General features: G+C 43.6%; 1 protein-coding gene across 1 annotated transcript in view; it reads left to right on the top strand.

The window, feature by feature from the left end:
- The window catches only part of DCTN2 (dynactin subunit 2), a 297447-nt gene that overhangs the window by 243508 nt on the left and 32136 nt on the right, over positions 1-21803 (top strand). Inside the window, exon 12 of the mRNA XM_069230810.1 lies at positions 101-203. Coding sequence (XP_069086911.1) covers positions 101-203 — 103 coding nt within the window. The remainder of the gene's footprint in view (positions 1-100; positions 204-21803) is intronic.

Raw genomic sequence — 21803 nt, 5'->3', positions numbered from 1 at the left:
CCAACCTTACAAGAAATAGTGTCTTAACAGTAGTTCTGTAATGGTGACCAACCAGAACCATCTAGCTCACGTCTGATTTCCTCTTTTTTTCTCACAATAGGTGCACCAGCTGTATGAAGTCGTGCAGAAATGGGACTCCATGTCTGCCACACTCCCTCAGGTTGTGCAGAGGCTGATGGCAGTAAAACAGCTTCATGAGCAAGGTGACCACTTGGCTTTAGTGACCTGCGCCTTCTCCGAAAATGCATGATATGTCTGTGAATTTGTTCCATTCCATTGTTTAGATTATGAAACTTGGAAAATCCCCCTTTTTCCATGCCTTTAGGATTATTTGCAGGAATGCATGTTGGACCTTTCCATAGTTTATACGATACATATCACAAACGTATTCAATTCTGATTCTGTATTGATGGTAAATCGATTAGTCCGTTGAAAAAACATGTTGCATGATTGATTGTAATCGAGGACTTGTTTGCATTTTTGGAAGTTTGGTGTAAATTAGTCAAGGGTGTGTGATAGCTGCGGTGATAAAAAGAGTGACAGAAAACCACCACACCTGTAATGACTACCAAGCTTCGGATGAGGTTGATTTGGTTAATCTATCCAGTGTTTGCTAACTTCCCACCCCTGTTACACACACTCAGTTTTATAGATATGTGTATGTTATTTGCAAACAGAATTTTAGTCTAAACTTGGAATGTGATTGTCTGAAAAGTGCTGAACGCATTTGGTTTAAACACTGTTTTAAGGTTCAGAAATCACACAGTATAGAAGTAAAATTTTCGTCTAGGCACTCACCCGTGCAATGGAGGGCTTAGGTGCATAATTCATAGACACTTCTTTGTGTATCCCTTATAACTTTCGCCTCTTTTCATGAAACTGTAGTAAACATATTAAAAAATGCCAATTTAATTTAGATGCTGAACGGATTTGTACAGCTAAAACAAAGGGAACAATAATGGGAATGCCATTAAAACTGCATTCCTCATTCAAATTCGCTATGAAATATTATGAGAGCACCAAAAGTGTTAGTTGAAGTCCATACTCTTTAGGTCCTACGGAAATGGTCAAGGTTACAGTGCGTGGATGGATGCTTTGTGCCCATGGGACATACCACATGTGTTTCCTTCAGGGTATCGCCTGCCTATGTACTTGACATAAGGCATGCCCCCATGGTCATTCTCTGTGCATAACACATAGGGGCTGTTATTTTATTTTTCTAACTCTTTTTCCCCAGCTGGTATGGAAAAGCCTGCATGAAGGACCAGAAAAGTATTGTCAAGTAAATGCTGTAATTTAAAATGTTACTGTAGCAACCCGCACAGGTGTGTCCTCCCTCAGACAGGAGACTATGGACTCATGATATGATACCATCTGACACATGAGCAAGCAAGTTTTGGTGTCGGGATGGTGCAGTAATTCAGTAATGCCTATTGGTGCTGAAAGTCTCCTTTACTTTCACGGGCCCTCTATCACCTGTTCAGGCAACACATTCTTACAGCTCTAGCAAATGAGAGTACCTCTTGGTGGGTAAGGACCCCTCTAAACAGGCTCAGAACACTAGGATATTTTCCTGGTGCTAACTCTCATAGGAATGTTGAGCTGCTCTTTCCTTAATTAATCCTATCAGAGATTGATTGATCCTTGCTTCCATTTGTGCCGGATCAACCTGAGTCGGTGAGTCACTTCTGGTAAACCAAAAAAAATCTAAATCTCTTGCAGGTGCACAGAAACCATTCCCATTAACACCAGTGTTTTGTTCACTACCAAAGACTCAATAAATTCTCAAAGATGACAGATTGTCTCAGAATGCAGGTTATTAATACTCAACTACGCATGCCTGTTAACCTTTTCATCAAGCCCTTTTTCATTGATCCCCTCATATGTAGTGTTCAGTACTCTTTCTGTCATCACCATTGACGGTTTTCTATTTTACAACAATTCAGACATTTTACGTGCTATAAACCTCGATATACCAGCATCTCCCAACAGTTGGCTTTGATTGCTCTCTGAAGAAAGGTATGTTCTGAAACTAAAAATAGGATTTTCCCAACAGTTTACTTTAACTGCAACTGAATTAGCCCTAAATACTAAAACCACATTCTGATAGCATCTAACCCCTTACTGTGATATAACAATTTGTCTGCGATAAATTGATCACATTTTTCTAATTTGACAGCACATTGTGAAGAAACAATCTTAATTTATAGAATGGATTCATAACTTAACGATTTAGGATTTCCTTCTCATCATCACAAACAAGAAATTAATTCCTTTGATGTTCTAATCTGCAATACTGATGGGACACTGTATGCTGCACTATCCAGAAAACCGACCAAACAATTTGTTGTTAGTATAAAACAGTCAACATTTACACTCCCTATGGGACAAATTAACTCTGGGAAAATGTGTAAGACTCAGACGATACTAAAAAAACAGTACTGATTTCTTCAAAGAAACAGACTTTCTGCCAAACTGATGTACAGGGCTTATCACAGATGCACTGTCAGACAAGCAGCAGGTGCAGAGCATGGTGTAGTCCAAGTGAAGGTTTGTTAGAGCCCTGGACACAGAGTAATACAAGTACACGTTTAACAAGGGTAAATACTTTTTCTCTAGCAAGCAATGGGTTTAGATTATTACTGAATACTTTGCACATGCTAAACTAAGTTACAGTGGAATGTTCTCTGTTTTCAGAAATAGAATCACTAGTGACCATGCAGTACAGGCATATAGGAGCCCAAACTCTCTGAACAGTGAAACGTGTTACTGATTGTAGTTCACTTTAAATGTGGCCACTGCTTTGCTTGTATGTTCACCATAAATACAAGGCCCTTTGAATTTAAAGATCATCAACATGATCTCACTGCACTATTTAATTGTAACACATTGGACTGTAATTTACACAATCAAATGACCTTTTTTACATCTGTTTTTTGGCCATACATCCCCTTTGGCCAAGAATAAAATTCACCAACACAGTAGAGGAGAATACAATGCAAAGGTGAAACTGCCCCACAGTTAAAGCTATCCAGAAACTAATTGATGTATTTAAATGCGGTCTCTCCTAACTGGTATCCATCTAGGAATGTAGTTTAAACAGTTGCCATAAAAGATGGTCTGAATGAACTTTATGAAATGTTCAGAATTGTCACTTTGTAGACTTGTATATTGACTTGATCAGTGATAAAAAAAGAAAATATCCTATTCTGTCTCCTACAGCAGGATAAATACTATACGATTCCAATGAATATCTATTATTTCATTGTGCATACTTATGTATCATAATGGTCCACTTGTGCATGGAATTGTCAGTTGATAAATGTTATTATTTTGCAAACACTTAGGCCCTCATTACGAACTTGGCGGTTTGGCCCGCCATGCTGGCAGTGGCGGCTGAAGCCGGCATGGCGGGCCAAACCGCCATATTTTGAACATGGTGAGGGCCGCCATCGGCAGCCCTCACCCACCGCCAGGCTCCCGCCGTCAGGCAGCCTGGCGGTGAGTTGAAACACCATCCGCCAGGGTAGCGGCGCTACCCTGCATATAATGTTTAATTTCCCACCAGCCTTTTCCTGGTGGGATATCCCGCCAGGAAAAGGCTGGCGGAGGGGGCCCCTGCACTTTGCATGGGCAGTGCAGGGGCCCCGGTGCAGAGCCCTGTCGCGCAGGTCACTGCCAGATTTTCGGGCAGTGATCTGTGTGACGGGTGCAACTGCACCTGGCGCACAGAGGCATTGGCGGCGGCTCCATGTGGAGCTGCTGTCAATGTCCCAGCCGAGCCTTTCTGTGAGCCAGCGGGCAGAAACGATGTTTCGGCCCGCCGGCCCACAGAAATGTTCAGCATTTGGCTGGGGGGTGGGGGGGTTCCGGGGTCGCTGGCGGTCAGTGTTTTGACCGCCAGCATGAACACAGCGGTTGTTTCCGCCGTGTTCATAATGACCACCTTAATTTGGAACTTGACCCTGGAATTGGAATAATGTGTTTATTACTTAAACTGTTATTGAATTGATCTATTGTATCTATCTTGGCCACTGTGCCTTCTGCAGACATTTACAATCTTCAACTGTGCTGCTTTTATATACGGAGCACCTTGACTGCACATAGCCATTCACTGCCACTTGTGCTTGTCACTTGTATGTGATAGGAGTTTGAGAATATTTGGCCCGTGTGTTACTTGACTATTACTTTGTCAGAAGATACATAATTGGCATTCGTGTTCTTATTTTGCAAACACTGCCCCTTGCCTAAGTAAAATGCATTATTTGCAGCATGTCCACTTAGTACTTTCTGTAGTCCCTTGCCTTATTGTATAGCATCATGGACTTGTTAAATATTTTTAATGATTTGCAGGGAAGCACTATCTTTGGGTACTTTGACTGATAGCGATAATCTGCTCATCTGACGTGTCCCCCCCCCGACTATAATTTCCATTGTTTGTTCTATTAACTCTGATGAAGCATCAGTCTTTTATGGTTGCTGAAGTGCAATATGCCCTGGTATACATTTGTAATAGTATACAAATATGCCAGTGTTTATCTGCGCACCGACTGTTGGGGATTAAGACATTGGATCTGCACCCCTTGTGTTTTGCAGACATTGATAAAGATAGTGCTCTTAATATTCATTTATATCACTAGCGTGTTAATGGACATTGACAAACGCTTTGGGTATTTTGACATTTGCCAAACTTGACAGTGTTCACATTAATTGCTTTCAGCTGACTATGATGATTTGTTTGTTCCCCAGATATGGTATTCCAATCTAGTCTTCCACACTACAAGCACCTGTTTTGGAAGAGGCATGGCTGTGATCTTCCTGAAGAGCGTTTGCTTGTTGTCTACAATTCAATTATAACAGAAACTATGTGTTGCCACTGATTGCTCAGCCTTTAACTTTATTTTATTTCTAGAACTGAGGGACCATACAGGAGAGGTTTAATTTGGAACTGCCACAGTGTAAACCTTGATTTCCTTTTGATGTTTTATTTATTTATTTATTTATTTGTTGGCTTAGAGGCACTGTTATTGCCCATGCTTTAATAAAGCTGTTTGCCCTAGTGGCTTAATAAATATGTGTAAGCCACTTGTATTGACTTTAATACATAGCGAGTTGCATATTGTAGTGTAAATTTGATTTTTCACCTCCATCTGTATTCCTTTTTTTATAGGACCAACAAAGGTTAAAGTGTGTTAAACTTCTCTTTTTCCCGCTACTCACGTGTGGAGCTCTAACAATTATTATTGTATCTTTTCGATGGTTGGGGGACTGCTGGCTTTTGTGAGTGGTCTTGGACACACAGTTTCATATTTAACTCTAGTAGGATTCCCCCCCACCCCCCCCGATTCCTCCTTATTTTAAATGAATTTTTTAGTTAAGACATCTGTTTTCCGATGAGACCAGGGACTCTTAACACTATGTGGGTTTAAATACAGGAGTTAGGTCGGAAACTGATAAGAATCCTTTTTGAATGAACAAATATGGAGGCTTTTTCTTTGAAAATACTTTCATATTGGCATGTATTTATATGCTGCACTAGATATAAGCTGTGCATCAAAACCTGCACATCTGTTTCTCTATGCAATAAACGTGCACATTTGCAACTGTATTTTGCATCAGTTTGGACACTTTGTGATTTGCTATTACTTTGTTAAATTACTAAGCAGTTGCTGTTATCGCCTAATAGCCTGGATAGACTTACCCAGTAATGAATGAGTCACTGATTTGTTTAATTGACCGATTCCTTGTGCACCATTGTTTTATATTCTCAGTGCATAGAAGTTGGTGCTTCTAAAACATTGTTACAGCTTTGTGTAACATGTTCTATTTGAATTTTACTTTTTCTAAAATACAGAAAAAAAGAGAGGGGAAGCAAAAGAATAATCACAACAGATTTTTGCCTGTACTCATTTTGGTACTAATGCTTCTTGCACATTCCCCGCTGTGCTCACCAGCCATCTGCAGTTATTGAGCTTCTCAGTACATTTTTAGTTGTCACAGATAAAGAGTCTGGAGTTTGAGACCTGTCTCTATTCTAACGTTCCCAATTAAGAAATGTATATCATTCATATTATATAATTCTACTCTTGGCTACTTTTTTCAATGAGGAACTACCCCATGCTGAATGTTCTTGTACACATCGTGTCACCCTTTCCACTCCTCCAGCATTTTGGACTAATATACACTTGCTGAGGTTTACTAGTTTAATGTATTCAACAATCTCCTTAAAAAGGGTCTTCTTTTCACTCTCTTTGAAGTATTGCAAAAAGGGACTCTGCCACATCTGCAAAGACATCTCAGGAAAAGTACACGTTGAATCTGAATCTTGTCTTGGCACAGGAAGTTAGTGATAAAGGGCCTGATTATGACCTTGGCAGATGGGATACTCCATCACAAACGTCACGTATATCACAACCGCAGTTTTACAACTTCCGTAGGCTATATTGGAACTTGTAATAAGGCAGGCAGGATATCCGTCACGTTTGTGATGTAGTATCCCATCCACCAAGATCTTAATCAGGCCCTAAGTGTTCAAATCAAACTTAACCTCTTTCCTTATCTGTTGATTCAACAAAATATCAATACAAACACTTCAACATTTGTTGCAGCTATTCAGTACTAGACCCTCAAGTAGTCATTCCTCTCTGAGATCCTGCTGTCCTATACTAGCCTCATATAGGGCAAAGTAAACAGTTTCCCATGTGCTCTCAAAAATACAAACCTTTCCTTTTACCCAGTCAGCTAAAGACTGCAGCACATGCCCTGATTCAGTTACGATTACACTAGGATTATCAAACTGTACTAAACTTGCTTAAGCCATTTGTCCATTGCACAATGGAAATTTTTAGTCCACTAAAACGTCTGACTACATCACCCGGATTCCCTTCACTCTAAATGTGCCTTCAGTTAAGGTCAGAATAAAGTTCAAACTTGTGTGTTTAACCTACAAAATGCTGCATCCGAGCAAATCACCTTACCTTTCCAAACTCTTCAAATTATCTAGTGACGAAAGAGGGATTAGCATTAAAAACATGCTGCTCTTAGGGAGTGCAAGATTAAAGAAGACACGCACAGCATTAGTCATTCTCTGAAGTTGTAACTCAGTTATGGAACTCTATCCCAGAGGTCTTAAAATCAACCCTTTAAATCTGATCTTTGCCCATTTGTTCTAATTTGTCTTCAAATGTATTATAGTCTATTATAGCATAACAGCTGCTCTTCTATACCAATTGTCAACACTGAAATTGGATTCTCTCTGTTAGATGGTCTCTAAGCTCATCTCAGAATCTGATCTTGCCTCCGTTTGTGCTCCAAACTATCTTCAACACTGCTAAATTTCTCTAAGCTTTAAACGTACTCCCACTTACCCACTAAAAACACTGAATTCAGACAATTTTTGCTGTAACCCAATAATCGCCCCTGGGTGGTCATTAGGCACAACATGGAAACACTTCCCACAAAGACTTGAAGTAAAAACAATTCACTTCCACTCTGGATGGTATAGCGTAATGCCCATGTAGATAAGCAGTTCAGCGCCAAACATGGGGGTAGTAAGCATTATTTAAATGCCATCCTATAACATTTTACTGTCGATGCTTCTGTATGTAACACATAATCACTGGTTACTTTCCTTCAGTTTCATCTTATCTTCGTTAGGTGTTTATTGCCAAACAACTTTACTCCTTGTATGCTATCCTTTTTGTGTCAAAGTTTCACGTTTAAATCAGTAATGTACTTTTTGTTGAAATGTAAGGCACTTCCATATCTTTGTTGTGACTGAGTGCTGTGTAAAATTCTTAAACTAAATAGGAACAAATTATGTTCTTGCTCTTCCTCCTTCACAGTAGACATAGAGCGATCACCTTAATCAGTTTATGCCATAGTTTAGCAGAGATCAGCCTGTGGTTATATCCTGATATGGGATGGAAAGTAGCTGTTCCGCAAGGGAAAGGATGCTTATTCTCTCTCCATTTCCAAAACGTAAGTGAGGTGGAGTCGAGTCAAACGTTGCAGGCTACATTGGTAGCCTGAGTTCAATTGAGAGGAGCGTATAAGCAGCTCGCTAGAAGGTTTAGGAGAACTAACTGACAAAGTGTCAAAAGCTCACTAAGACATCCAGATGATAGACAAATATTTGTCAACCACTCTGTTAGAAATTGGGGGTCTAGTTGGCAGAGGTGTGCATCCTGTCCAAGTAGAGACCAGAATTCTCGCCAGGGTAAGCCAAATACATCATTAAGTATCTGCTCATGGAACATAGGGGGTTTGCAATCAAAATTGGAAGATGCAGAGGTCACCAAATTCCTGGTCTCCTTCAATATTATAATGTTGCAAGAAACATGGGCACTCACGAACCTTCCCCTAATTAGCTGCAAGGAGTATAACAGACCTGCGGTTAAATATAATATGTTTGGAAGAGCAAAAGAAGGTCTGTCAATTTATATCAACTCTAAGCTGGAAGCAAAATCGTCTGGAGGTTAGACGGGAGATCAACCGTTTTTGTGGGTTTGCTTGGACAATTGGGCAAAAAACATAGATGACCTTCTAATGCTGGTACCGTCTGACACCCCCCCCTGCCTGGACAAGAGCCACAGAAAGGATTGTTTCATATCTGGACTACACCATGGTAAACACCTCCCTATTCAAATTCGGGAGGGACTTTAGAATTCAAGATCACACAGAAAGCAATCACAACCCACAAATAATCACGATTTGGAGCCAGGTCCCTATCCAGGAAGAAACAAACCTCCTCAACAGGAAACTTTGTTCCAAAAATCTAAAACGATTAAAATGGAGTTCATCCACAATCGTAGCCCAAGCTGAGGATGCAGTAGGGAAATTGGAAAAGATAGCTATTGATCCACTAAGGGTAGTTGCCATATGGGCGTCATTCACTAAAACCCCTGTAAAGCAATCCTGTGAGAGGGGCAGGACAAGGGGGGCACTCTTGGCGCATAGAAAGGCCATACACATGCCACAAGCAATACGAAGGAAGAAAGCGAGAGTAAAAAGTCTCCTGCACGTTTTTAGGACAATGGACATATGTACTTGTATTCTTTTGATGTGTTTTTTTTGTAGTTTTTATTAACTAATAAAATAATTTTCTACCTGCCTACCTAGTCAGGGTAAGTCAGATACACACTCTAAATTAACCCGTGTGTAACCCACTGGTAGCTTCTCATAGAGTGGTTAGGCTTAACTTAAAAGGCAATGTGTGAACTATTTATGCAATTCTTAAGCACATTAACAGAGAAAACAACACATTGTAAGAAAATAAAGCATCTTTAGGTGGATAAAAAAGACTCAAAGCGACAAAAATCCAATCATTATTTCTCAAGTGATACTTAATTTAAGCAAGTATGGAATCGTAGTGCTTTAGAACACATGCACTTCTGTTAGGGTTATTATCGTAATTCTAGTCCAAGTACATCAATATCCGTCAGGGGATCGGAAAGCAGGACTATCCAAGTGGGGAAATTGCAAGGAAGGCAAATGGTGTTTCAACGGCCCTCCCATGACACCGAACGGCAGCAAGAACCACACAATTCCACAGTACCTGAGCTCCCGCAGTCGCAACAAGAGTGTTGGTCTCCTGGGGAGGCAGGCCCCAATGGGAATTTTCTCCATGCTGAGAGGCGACTTGGCAGGCTTGGGGGCCTGACAGCACACAGGCCTGGCGGCCTGAGGGGGTCGCAGAGTACTGTTGTAGCAAACTCGCTTCCAAGCTGACCCTGCTCTCCTGAGCGTGTCTTCGGTGGAGACTCCGTCCTGAAGGGAATCCCAAGTTGCTATGGTAACGCTGGTGGTCGCACACAAATGCTTTCCTCGGAGCTGCAGCGTCGGCTCACACACAGACCGGGAGATTATGATAGGTGCGGGAGCGAAGGTCGTTGTAGTTTGTACTTGGAGTTCAAACAGCAAACACTGGACTTTTTGTAGAGCGGAATACTTGACCTGGTTAAAACAAACTCTTTGATGGCCCTGAGACTTCGACTGCAGGAAGCAAGCCAGTAAGCCCTTGGAGTTCTTGGGTAGCGTAAAGGTTGTTGGGGGCAGCATCAAACCTCCATCACTGCCAGAGGTTGCAGAGTGGTAGTCCCTCCTGGCAGCACAGCAGTCCGCAGGCCAACACAGCAAAGCAAGTAGCAAAGTGGTAGTCCCTTCTGGCAGCACAGCATTCAGCAGTCCAACACCGTAAAAGCTAGTAGCAAAGTGGCAGCCCCTTCTAGCAACACAGCTCCTCTTCTTGGAAGAGCCTCCTCAGGACCTAAAAATTAACTGATTTGGTGGGGTTTACGGTCTAGTACTTATACCAAAATGCCTTTGAAGGGGGGAAGATTTCAGAAGAGATCTTTATAGATCACAAGGTCCCATCCGTTCCTTTCCTGGCTCTGGATACTCTACAAGGGGTGCGCAGCCCTTTGTGTGAGGAGAGCCTCATTCCTATTCATGTGTAGGTGTCAGCACCTCCCTCCCATCCAGCCCAGGAAGACCCATCAGCCTAGTGATGGGCCATCAGGATGCAAATGTCACACCCAAACTCTCTTTGTGTTTGTCTGTCTAGAGTAAATGCACAAAGCCCAACTGTCATCTACCCCAGATGTGTATTCAGAGGCAGGCAGAGGCACAGAATGGTTACAGTAGGAAAATGGCAAATTTCTAAAAATCGCATTTCCAGATTTCACCATAAGTTGTGATTTCAAATTGAGAGTCCAGAGACACCCTACTCCATATTTCTATATTTTCCCAATTGAAAGTTACACTTAAAGGATGCTTCAAGAAAACCCCAATGTTAACCTATGGGAGAGATAGGCATTGCAGCAGTGAAAAACACATTTAGAAGTGTTTCACTACCTGGACATGTTAAAATTAAACATATATATCTTACTTTGTAAATACACTGCACCATGCCTTTGGGTCTAAGACCTACCTTAGATGTGGCAAATGTTTCATTTAAAAGAATTTGGACCTGACAGGTATTTGCACTTGCCAGGTCACAGTGGCAGTTTAAACTGCACACACAGACTCTGCAATGGCAGGCCTGAAGCATGTTTGAAAGGCTACTGTAGTGGATGGTACAATCAGTGCCGCAGGCTCAGTAGTAGCATTTACTTTGCAGGCCCAGTGCACATATAATATGCTTTACTAGGGACGTACAAGTTAATTAAATGTGCCAATTGTGGATAAGCCATTGTCCCCATATGTTAGAGTACAGAGCACCTGCACTTAAGCACTGGACAGCAGTGGTAAAATGCCCAGAATCCTATAACCAGCAAAAATAAAGTCGAAAAAACAGGAGTTTAGATGGGAGAAAGTTAGGGGAAACCATGCCACTGATGTCAGGTCGAACAAACTCGCAAGTGCATAATTCAATGTACTGGACTGACTGAGCATGAGACAGACATGTCACCTGAGGATAGCTAAGGGGAGTGGCCATAGCTGCGATGGACGCTCGAGAAGATCACAGCCAGCATGCTGCAGCCTCGCACCACAGGCCGCTGCGGTTGCAGGAGCCCATGAAAGTGGGAGCTGAAGAGAGGGCACCATGTGGCGCATGGACCCGCTTCACATCTCTGCACCACTGCAACTGCTGGTGTCATTGCTGGGGCCACGCAGAGGCCAAGCAGGGGAGGGGCACCAGCTCAGCGGCGGTGCCTGATGTCTGGTCCTCTTGCTGGGAAGGGCCCTCACACCAGACACTCTGCTTGATACTCTATCACTGGAAGGTGCCACTGGGAGATGGAGCCAGAGTGCTCTTCTGATCTTTTCTTCTGCTGTTTCCACTGCCTACCACTTAGGACTACCTGCTTCAACTGCATTTCTCCAGGACAGGCACAGAGAGTGGAGCACTCCCTGATCCTCTAAACTTGAGCCAGCACAGGTTAGTGATTAGTGGTATCGGGCAGGTGAAGCAGTGGCGTGGTAACGGGGCTTAGATCCCATTGTGTGAGTTGAGCCCTGGTCTGCAGAAGTGGGCAACTAGGCTTTGGTATGGCTTGCGGACCAGATGCACTTCCTATACTCACCCAGCCTGTTGCACGTACATCATATCTAGGAGGCACCTGCCCCCCCCAAAAACACAGCTGAGCCTAAGGTACCCCACATGCTTCACATTTGAAAAGTTGAATTGAAGGTTTTAAACAAGAATCTGGGAGGATGGCCAAAAGGAAAGCTGTGCCACAGAAAAAAGCCCTGCGCTCTCCTAAAAGCCCCTTTTATGACTAAATCCGCCCCCCTAAAGTTTATGCTTTTCCCTGTAACACGTAGGATAGCCAAGGGGAGAAGGAGTCCTGCCATGATGGGCCCTCGTTGGCCATATTGTCTGACCCACAGGCGTCCCAGGGGCTGATTAATGAATACTTTTGCAAGACGTCTTTCCAAAGAACTCAACCACTGTCCCCAATTGATCTACGGAGGACTTCACACATGAAAGACCAAGAGACATCACCTGCTGCTGGGCTAAAAACTTGCAGGTTGTATTCCTGCCCAGGCCTAAGCAGGGAGGATCTGCCTACTGAGGATCTGTGCATTGAAGAGACACTTCAGTCCTACTCTGCACATGGGCACAAGGAGATGGAGGCATGGAGGATTATCCCTTGGGGATTAGCAAAGGAAGGAAACAACTGTCCTTCCAGCTCACGTTCAAAGATGACAGGGAAACAGAAGATATGCTTAGCAAACTGTGCTCGCAGACCATAACGGTGTCAGCACAAGTACCCGCCAATGAGACCACCTCTCCGTCCCTGGTCACACCAGTGGAGCAGGAGTTGGATATAAACATTTCAGTAGTCCATGCCACTGCGTCGCCCTCAAAGTAGCCTGGGAGGGAAAGCATAACGGACCAGGATCTGGGTAGCATATCAAACTGCTTTCTTGCTGCACTAGAAGCTCAAATTGAAGAATCTCTAGCACAAACTCTGATGCTGGCGAGAGAGCACTTGCGTAAGCCACTCAGTTTCACACAGGCACGGTCATACATGTCGCCTCCTGCAGGCTCAGCCAGCCCATCTTTGGCTTCCATCTGCATTACGCAAGACATGATAGACAGAGCTCGCTTATGGAACTCACAAAAGATGGATCTCTAGATAGATCTAATTCAATCGATCGCCTCAAGCTTAGTGGGCCTGAAAGCAAAGTGAGCTCACTGGAGATTCTTCTTGGAGAAGTTGGGGTGGAAAAATCCTACCTATGCTTCCCCATGACTGGAAAACTAAGCACACTACTTGGAATACTGTGGTCTCTTGTGGATGGCGTTAACAGCACAACTTGCTGTTCTAGAGTAGGTGCAAACAAACTTACCTTGAACAGAGTAGTCCCAGTCAAAACATCTGACAATATTCGCTCTCCTTCCTTAGAACGCAGTCTTGAGTTTTCTAACAAGTGCCCCAAATAATTAAATAGCATTCACACAAGGTACACACACAGTCCAGTCACCAAAGCTCAACAAACATGGATCAGGAGTTGTTCCAACACTTGTCTCTGAGCTACCCAAGTCAACTATAGAGAACGCGGAAGGCATATGTGCACCAAATGGTTTGAAAAAAACAATGAAAAGCCAAGTTCCTCCCCCCCACCCCCGTACTCACTGCCGGCAGGACTGCCTACTGAATATGTATCCTCAACCTCTTCACTTAAGGCTCTAAATAAGCCAACAGCGAGTACCCAAGGGTTCCACGACACTCACCCACCAAAGGACACTTTGTAGGGACTTGGGCTCCAACAGCCACAACTGTCACAAAGAAACTAACAGCAGAGATAAGCACCTTTCTTATACTGAGTCAATCTCTAGGTCATTAAACAACCAAGGCCCTAATGTAATTAATGCAAATCCATCTGCTAAAGGTCATCTTAGTTCTGGCAGCAACCGACACAGTGCTCCTTGGTCCAACGGCCTAATGTCCGTTGACTTGGACACAGATGCCCCCTAACACATCCCTGTAAACAAGCTGCAACAGGAACAAGCAACCAGCTGGCCCATTTTTAACCCAGGGACCGCAATACCCTTGATAATTATCTACAGTCTTCCCCACAACTCACTGACAAAGGCCTGGTGCTCATTAGCACTAAAATCAAGCACTCACTAGATCAAATGAGAGCCCCCTTCCAGCTGAATTCAGGCTAACTCCTCCCCAGTCCTCAAGTGCTTTGGAGTCCTTATTTCCTAGGCTAAGGGGATCTGCCCACACGTGCCCAGGAACAGTTCGACCTGGCGTTCATTCCACAATCTATTCCCAAGGGCTCCCAAAATATACTCAGTAGGGCAACCTTTTATGTTTATTCCAGCATAATCCAACATTAAAAATGCTGACTTCTGCTGATCTAAGATCAGTAAAGTTTATCCGAATCCCAGAAAGAGGTTCCCTGGTAGCCATCATAACTACATGGTCGAGAGAAGCCGACAGAGACATCATTCTGGGTGAAGCGAGGATTTGTGAGGAATAGGGAATTAAGCTATTAAGTCCACACCTGCCAAAATACCCCTACGTGCTACTGCAGGAGAAATCCCGAAGGACATCCAGAAGTATCTTGGGGGTTGCGTAGGGTGAAACACGATTGGCTCCTAAGCAGCAAACTCTTTTAACAATATCATATGCTCAAAATCTTTCGAAGTGCAAGGCATACAACAGGAAGTAACCACCACGATGGATGGGGAAAGCTGGACAACTACAATAGCAGCGACCTACAAAATTGTTCCTAGCCACTTCTCCTTGGGCCAGTCTCACTCGCAGGAGCCAAAGACTGAGCCAAAGCTCACAATTACATCCTGGAACGTGGTGGACCACAAGACAACTTTGACAAGTAAGTCTGCACTGGCCTACCTGTTTTGCAGCGATATACTCTGCCTGCAAGAGACCTGGGCGCCATCTTCATTAGTTTTATATGGATATTATGAACTGTTCAAGCCAGCAAAATGCACAAATGTCTTTGGTCTCCCATCGGGTGGCCTCTCAATTTTCATTAAGCACTCTTGTGGGATCGAGGCTGTCCCACTTTATTCAAACTCATCAGCCTTGCAAGTAGTATCAATCTCAGGGACAACAATGGGGCATAAACAAACATCATTGCTGCTGATAGACTGTTACCACAAGCCTTCAAATTTTGCAACCGAAGATCTTTGCGATAGCCTGAAGGATCTCTTTGTGGAATTCACCGCAAATTAAATCTGGTTAGTAGGGGACTTAAACATTAGTGGCCTGGTGAGCTCGAGGAAATTCGCCCCTCCTCTCCTCCCCCCCCCCCCCCCCAACCCCCACCCCAAAAGCCAATGAACTGGTTAAAGGGAACAACCTGTTGACAACTTATAAAATTAACCTCGACCACACAACTCTGAGGCCCAAGACCCTCACTGGCAGTTTCCCTTCACTTTTAAAGTTATATCAACTATTGACTATATCTTCCTCTCAGAATCTCTAGCGAGTCGTCTCGTCAACTTTGAGATTCCCATCAGGCCTGAAAGTTATCACAATCCCCTGACTCTAACTGTCGAATTAAGAGCTGCCTTGGGGGCCAAAAGCCAGGCTGTGGGCTCTTCCATAGGTGTCGAAGGTACAAAGCTTGTAAGGAGGATCAAATGGAGGGAGACTGATACCGCAAGTGTGGTTAAATGGCTTGAGAAGATGACTGTGGAATATAACACCATCCTCCCAAGAGACATACACTATGAGTGGGATAGTCTCACAAGCGAGTTAAGGGCCTCCCTGCTAGCATTCGAGGATTGCCTGCAAAACCCTAAGTCCAATGGTAGGGTGCAGTTTCATCAGCTGTACAGTAAGTCTATTGTAACAGCTCAAAGGACGTTAAGTAGGTTCCTACATGCCCACAAGCTCAATCGCACTGTAAAATCTGCAGCACAGATAGCCAATCTGTGTAGAAACCGCAAAAAAACTAATGTGGGATGCAAGGAAAGCCTCGGAGAAAAAGAAATGGTCTATAATATTCCAAATTCTCCAGGAACCAAACCTAGCATGCTTTTGGAACTACATCAATAGATTGAAATCCACCAATAACACCAGGGAAGATGGAGTTTCAGAAGGAGCATGGGTGAGGCACGCAAAAGCATTACATACCGATCAATCAGGAGCATTCGATCAAGCTGACATACAGGAGATTGCAGATCATTCTACAGACAACATGCAGGGATCAGGAGCGGCTCCTTCGCAGTGGTGAAGGAGCGTCACCCCTCCCTGGCTAAAGGGCAGGAGCTGTAAAATAAAACAATATTTAATTATCATTTTTACACACATGCGCACTTAAGTTTCTCCAACCCGGCTGTGTTGAACAGCCAGGCTGGAGAAACTGCACAGACCCCAGGGTTGTGTCTGAGCGACAGTCCAAGCCGCTCTGACCAATCCTGACACTGTGTTCATGCTATGTTTAGCATGAAAGCAGTGCCAGGATTGCTGGGGAGCCTGTGCTGGTGTCCCAGTGAATTCTGGGACACCATAAGAGAAGAGTAGCGCGATGTGGCCGGTGGTGTCCATCAGTGTTTTACTTTTTTTTTTTTTCTTAATATATATTATTTTTATGTCCCTTGTCCCCATCCTCCCCCGCACGGCCCTTCCCTTGAGATTTGCGATGGCAGCCACTGGCAGGGATATACCTCGCCGGCCCAGGTCTTCAAATTAACTAAGGCAATGAAAAATGATGGGGAACCTTGCCCCAACGGACTCCCAGATGGTATATGTAAATGTGCCTCAAAGGAGTTGGAAAAGCTGGTAATCCCCTCTTTAACAATGTCTTTCTTTCTGCTCAAGTTCTTGAGGAATGGAGGGGACTGCTTGATATCACTTCTAGACCTAGTGGCCAAAGCCTCTGCTTGAGCTCTCCTCCAGGAGCTAGAGGCCTGGGTTACGCACAATATTTTGCCTTTCTTTCAGACAGGGTTTTGAGCAGCTGCTTCAACAATTTACAACATCACTGTCCTTGCACTCTTGAGCCATAAAGCAGTCCAAAAGAATTGGCTACCACTCTTCTGCTTTTTTTTTATCGATTACAGTCCCTCCTTCGAAACGGTAGACAGACACATACTCTAGAAGTAACTAAGCAAGTGCGGTGTTCCCTTGAAACTCCTAGGGACAATAATCTCTCTCTACTCTGGCACGTGGGTTAGAGTGAGAACAGGCCCACACACACTTCAAAAATTATCACCTGGGGTGGCCTGAAGCAGGGGTGCATTCTTGTGTACCCATATTCCTCCCCCTATCCTCTTTACCTATACACAGCAGACCGTGGTAAATTCCTGGAGTGTGGCAGTCAGGTTCCCCCAACATTGGGCCAATCGAAGTTACACATCCTGCGTTACACCAATAATATAATTATGATGGACCACACTAAAGTCAGCATGCAGTGAGTTCTGAGCCACCTCCGCATATACAACAGCTGAAACTACCTTACAGTAAATCAGGATAAGACCAAGGTATTGGTCTTTGGCCGTTATAAGAACAAGAAACATCTCACATGGCAAATAGGAGGCAAGACCATCAAATGTACAACAAAGTATAACTACTTGGGTGTCTGGCTCTCTGAGACATCGAAACATAGGACCACATAGCCTCCCTGAAAAAGAAAAGCACAGCCATCACATACATTCTTAAGCGCCTAAATTCACACTTAAAAAGTGACTCTGCTGTACCTATACTCAAGGTCATGAAGGCGACCCTTCTCCCTACACTATTATATGGCCACCAGGTCTTTCCCAGAGCCTGACGCCCCCACTCTGGAGCAAGCACAGAGCATTCACTATAAGAAAGTATTCTAACTGCCAAGCTATATCCATAAAATAAGACTGGAATTAGGTCTGTCAAGACAAACTTTATCCTGTGAATTGGACGCCTTGAAATACCACATCTGAGTCCTGAAAGCAGCAGGCAACTCCCTTTAAGCCTGCCATAAAGACACATTCAAGACACCATGCAACCCATTGCACCAGTTAATTCAAAAAGGCATTTTCTCTTTTCAAATAGAGGCATTAGCGCTAAAATGTTATGCCGTAACTTACATGGCCTGGAAAAAGGCAATTAACCTTGCACCAACAGAATACCTCTTTTTTAAGATCCTCTGACTTTTTGCTCCCCATGAATAATTCATATTTGGCATAGAACTCACAATCCTATGTTTCAGAGACCGTCAACAAAAGGATATGCAGGAATATCCTCTATATGCGCCTGCTTGGTTTACCATTGAACCCGCGTTGGTCCAACCGGGGAAAGGAAGGGAAATGCAGGCTATGCAATTTTAAGCATGAATCGTGGCTGCACATCCTGTGCTGCTGACCCCCACCCTCCCTTTCGACGTTGTAAGGAGGCACCAGTTGAAACCAATCTTCTTGACTCAGGATGTTCGCACTTGCCTTGGAGGCCTCATCACTTTGTTTTACCCAAAACAATGTGCAAGCTCCTTCAAGGTGCAAGAAATACGTCAAAAAGGCTCGAGCTCAGCTGCGAACTGCCGAGCCCCAGCCCACCCCTCTCACCCGAAAACTGATTACGGGCTATTGTATTCTAATATCTTGAACTGTGACAAAGGGGTGGTAAGGAGTTCTACGTCAAACTGTGGTAACGGGTGTGGGCAAGAGAACTCAGCAGCACAACCTGTAATTCACTATCGATCACTTTAGATTGAGATCTCCCCGTCTAACTTGTTTATGCATTTTAGCCGAGGTCAATCTCTCTCCACATGGGTACACGGGGAGAGAAAGCCCTTTCTTAAGTTAGACTGTCTGGCATTGCGGTAACTGTTATACTCTCAGACTTGTTCCTTGGAGCGTTCTTCACGATTTGTGCTAACCCCTCACACTAGTCACTAAACGCTCTGTATTTGGGCTCACTCACTCCCTTCACTGCCCTCCGAGGCTTTTACTGACACTAACTCTTACTCCCCCTCTCACCATGGTGTGTATTCTGTGTTTTTAGAAACACTTTTAAATGGGACAATAAAATTTCGCTTTTTAAATATTTTAGGATCTTGGTTGGATATTGTATGCATGTATGTATATTGTTATAGTTTTTATTTACTCTGCAATTGATTAATATTGACAAGCGGGACAGACCTCTTTGAGAAACCTTTTCTTCCATTTACAGAGCAGGCAATTAAAAACATTTGCAAAATTGATAGAGCCAGCCAACAATAGGGGTACTGCAATTACCATAAAGCTAGTGTTTCCACCTTTAGCCATGCTTTCTGGATACTAAAGGCATGGATACTGAACAGATGGAATAGCCTGTGCTGCTGAATATTGTGGTTACCAGTACTTAATTTGAGCTGGTGGTTTCAGGTGCTCTGCACCAGCACTTCATTGTCAACACCTGCTCTTAGGACTGTCTGCCACATGGTGGCAGCATTTGTTTAATTTGGAGATGAGCACAACAGGTGTTTATTAAGTCAATATACATTTAAAATGACTAATACCTTCCACCCAAGCCATTCTCATAGGTTTTGGGGCTGGTACAGTCTGAAGTGTCACACGTTTAGTCTGATGGTTATTAGCTGTGTTGATACTCTCACTGGTAGTGATGGCAGGGCAAGTGAGTGATGACAGCTACAATGGACTCCTGGCGAGGGCATTTATTTCATTACAAATTAAGCACTGGTGGGTGCAGCACATAGTTGAAGTCCATGCTCTGTGTAAAGATGGGAGTGAGAGTAACTGATAATATATGTTTGATGGCATGTGTAGCTGTAGATACACATGCTTTGTATAAGTCCACCATATAGTGTTGGGCTCGGAGTGTTAAAAGTTGTTTTTCTTCTAAGAAGGTTTTCGAGTCACGGAATCCAGTCACTTCTCCTTTCTGTAATACTGCACATGGGCATTGGGTCCCTTGTTAGATTGTTTTCTTTCAGCCGTCGGGTTCGGACGCAAGTCGTCTCGCTCCGGTACATCTTGGTTCAGTATCATGCAAACTTTCTTCTAACTTTCTATAAACGTCGATATAATTTCGATCACGTTTTCCACTTTTATATTCGATCCGATTTTAATCGTCTGGGTAAATTTCAAGCCTTTAGGGGCAAACTCGCCCTTTTTGAGCCTACTTCGACACATTGTAGTAGAACAGCGTTAGGCTGATGGAACAGGCTCCGTTTCAGTTCTGTCCTTGGTGTCACGCCAAATTTCCCTACACCAATCAGCATTTTGTGTGCAATCTGTGCCTGTCTCCAGAACACAGAGAAGAGTCCTGGGACGGTTGTAGATCGAATCGGTTCAAAAAGACTCTTTGGGACCGAAGAGCGCGTTGAATGGAGATGGCATCCAGGTCGTCAGAACACATACCCGGCATCTTTGGAGAAGAACACATGCAAGAAGAAGTAGGACAGCATGTAGCCGTCTCCATTGCAGATTTGGATTTAGCTCCAGATTCGGATGTCGACAGCCAGTCCATCCCACTGGCGCAGTACATGTGTACATCAGCCCCGTCACACCAAACAACCCTCTGCTTCGGCACCGAAACAAAAAACCAAAGTGCGTTCAGCATATACCAAACAGCCTACCACATCTGTTTCGGTACTGAGCTGAAAATCTGACTTATCCACCGCTGAGCTGGAAAAAAATAACAGCACTTTCGGGGCCAACATTTTCCGTCCGAGTCAAGCATTCTGTATCCAAACCTTTGGAATCAAAAACTGCCAGTAGTAAATATTCTCCAGCCACTGAGGAGTCATCTGAGATGCAACCTATCATATAGGTTATGGACACTAAACAGCACCAAATTCATATACACAAGGAAACAGGAAGGAATCTAGCCTCTCCTCCTCCAACAATTAAAAGAAAACTGACTTTTCAATAGACAGAAGGAGAAACAAAAGGCAACTCAACAACCTCAGCCTTCACCACCACATTCTCCTTTAATTCCTTCTACCCCACCACCTACACACTAAACACAGTTCTCTCCACAAGCACCATCTGCATCACCACATAGGGATGATTTAACTGATCCTCAAGAAGAAGTAGACCCGTGGGATATATATCACCCAAATCCCATTCTCCCTAATGACCCAGATTTATACCCAGGGTGGACAACTCCCCCTGAAGATACCACTTCTTATAATCAAGTTATAGCCAAGGCAGATGCATATCACAACGTACAATTACACACAGATCCCATTGAGGATGTTTTTCTATTTAATACTTTAACATCACACAACTCACAAAGAGTACCACTATCTCCCTATGATTCCAGGCATGCTCAGAAATGGTGAAGAAATTTTTAAAGAACCTGTAAAAGCAAGAATCATTACACCCAGGGTTGAATAAAAAAATACAAACCTGCACCCTCTGATCCAGTTTTTATTAGGGCACAATTACCACCTGATTCTATAGTGGTAAGTTGAGCAAGAAAACAAGCAAATAGCCAATCTACGGAAGACACCCCTCCTGAAGACAAAGACAGTAGAAACTTTGAGGCAGCAGGAATAAGAGTTGCTACTAAGCTGCCAACCACTGGAGGATTCCAAATTCCCAAGCACTCCTAGCAAGGTATGATGGGCTCATTGGGATCAAATGGAAGACTTGCTACAATATCTTCCACCGGAACATCAAAAAAGGGGGCAACAAACAGTAGCAGAAGGGCAGGTTATTTCTAACAACGCAATTAGATGCGCTTCTGATGCAGCTGATACAGCAGCAAGGGGAGTCAACACCAGCATTATCATCAGGAGGCATGCATGGCTAGGAGCTTCAGGATTTAATCCAGAGGTACAGCAAATGGTATTAAACATGTCCTTCGATAAAGAGCATTTATTAGGGCCAGAGGTTGATACCACCATAGATCAGCTTAACAAGGAAGACAGCTAAAGCTATGGGTGCA

Source organism: Pleurodeles waltl, chromosome 4_2, assembly GCF_031143425.1.
Source record: "Pleurodeles waltl isolate 20211129_DDA chromosome 4_2, aPleWal1.hap1.20221129, whole genome shotgun sequence".
Lineage (NCBI taxonomy): Eukaryota > Metazoa > Chordata > Amphibia > Caudata > Salamandridae > Pleurodeles > Pleurodeles waltl.
The sequence above is the reverse complement of the archived record's forward strand: the minus strand, read 5'-3'. Positions and strand labels throughout refer to the sequence as shown.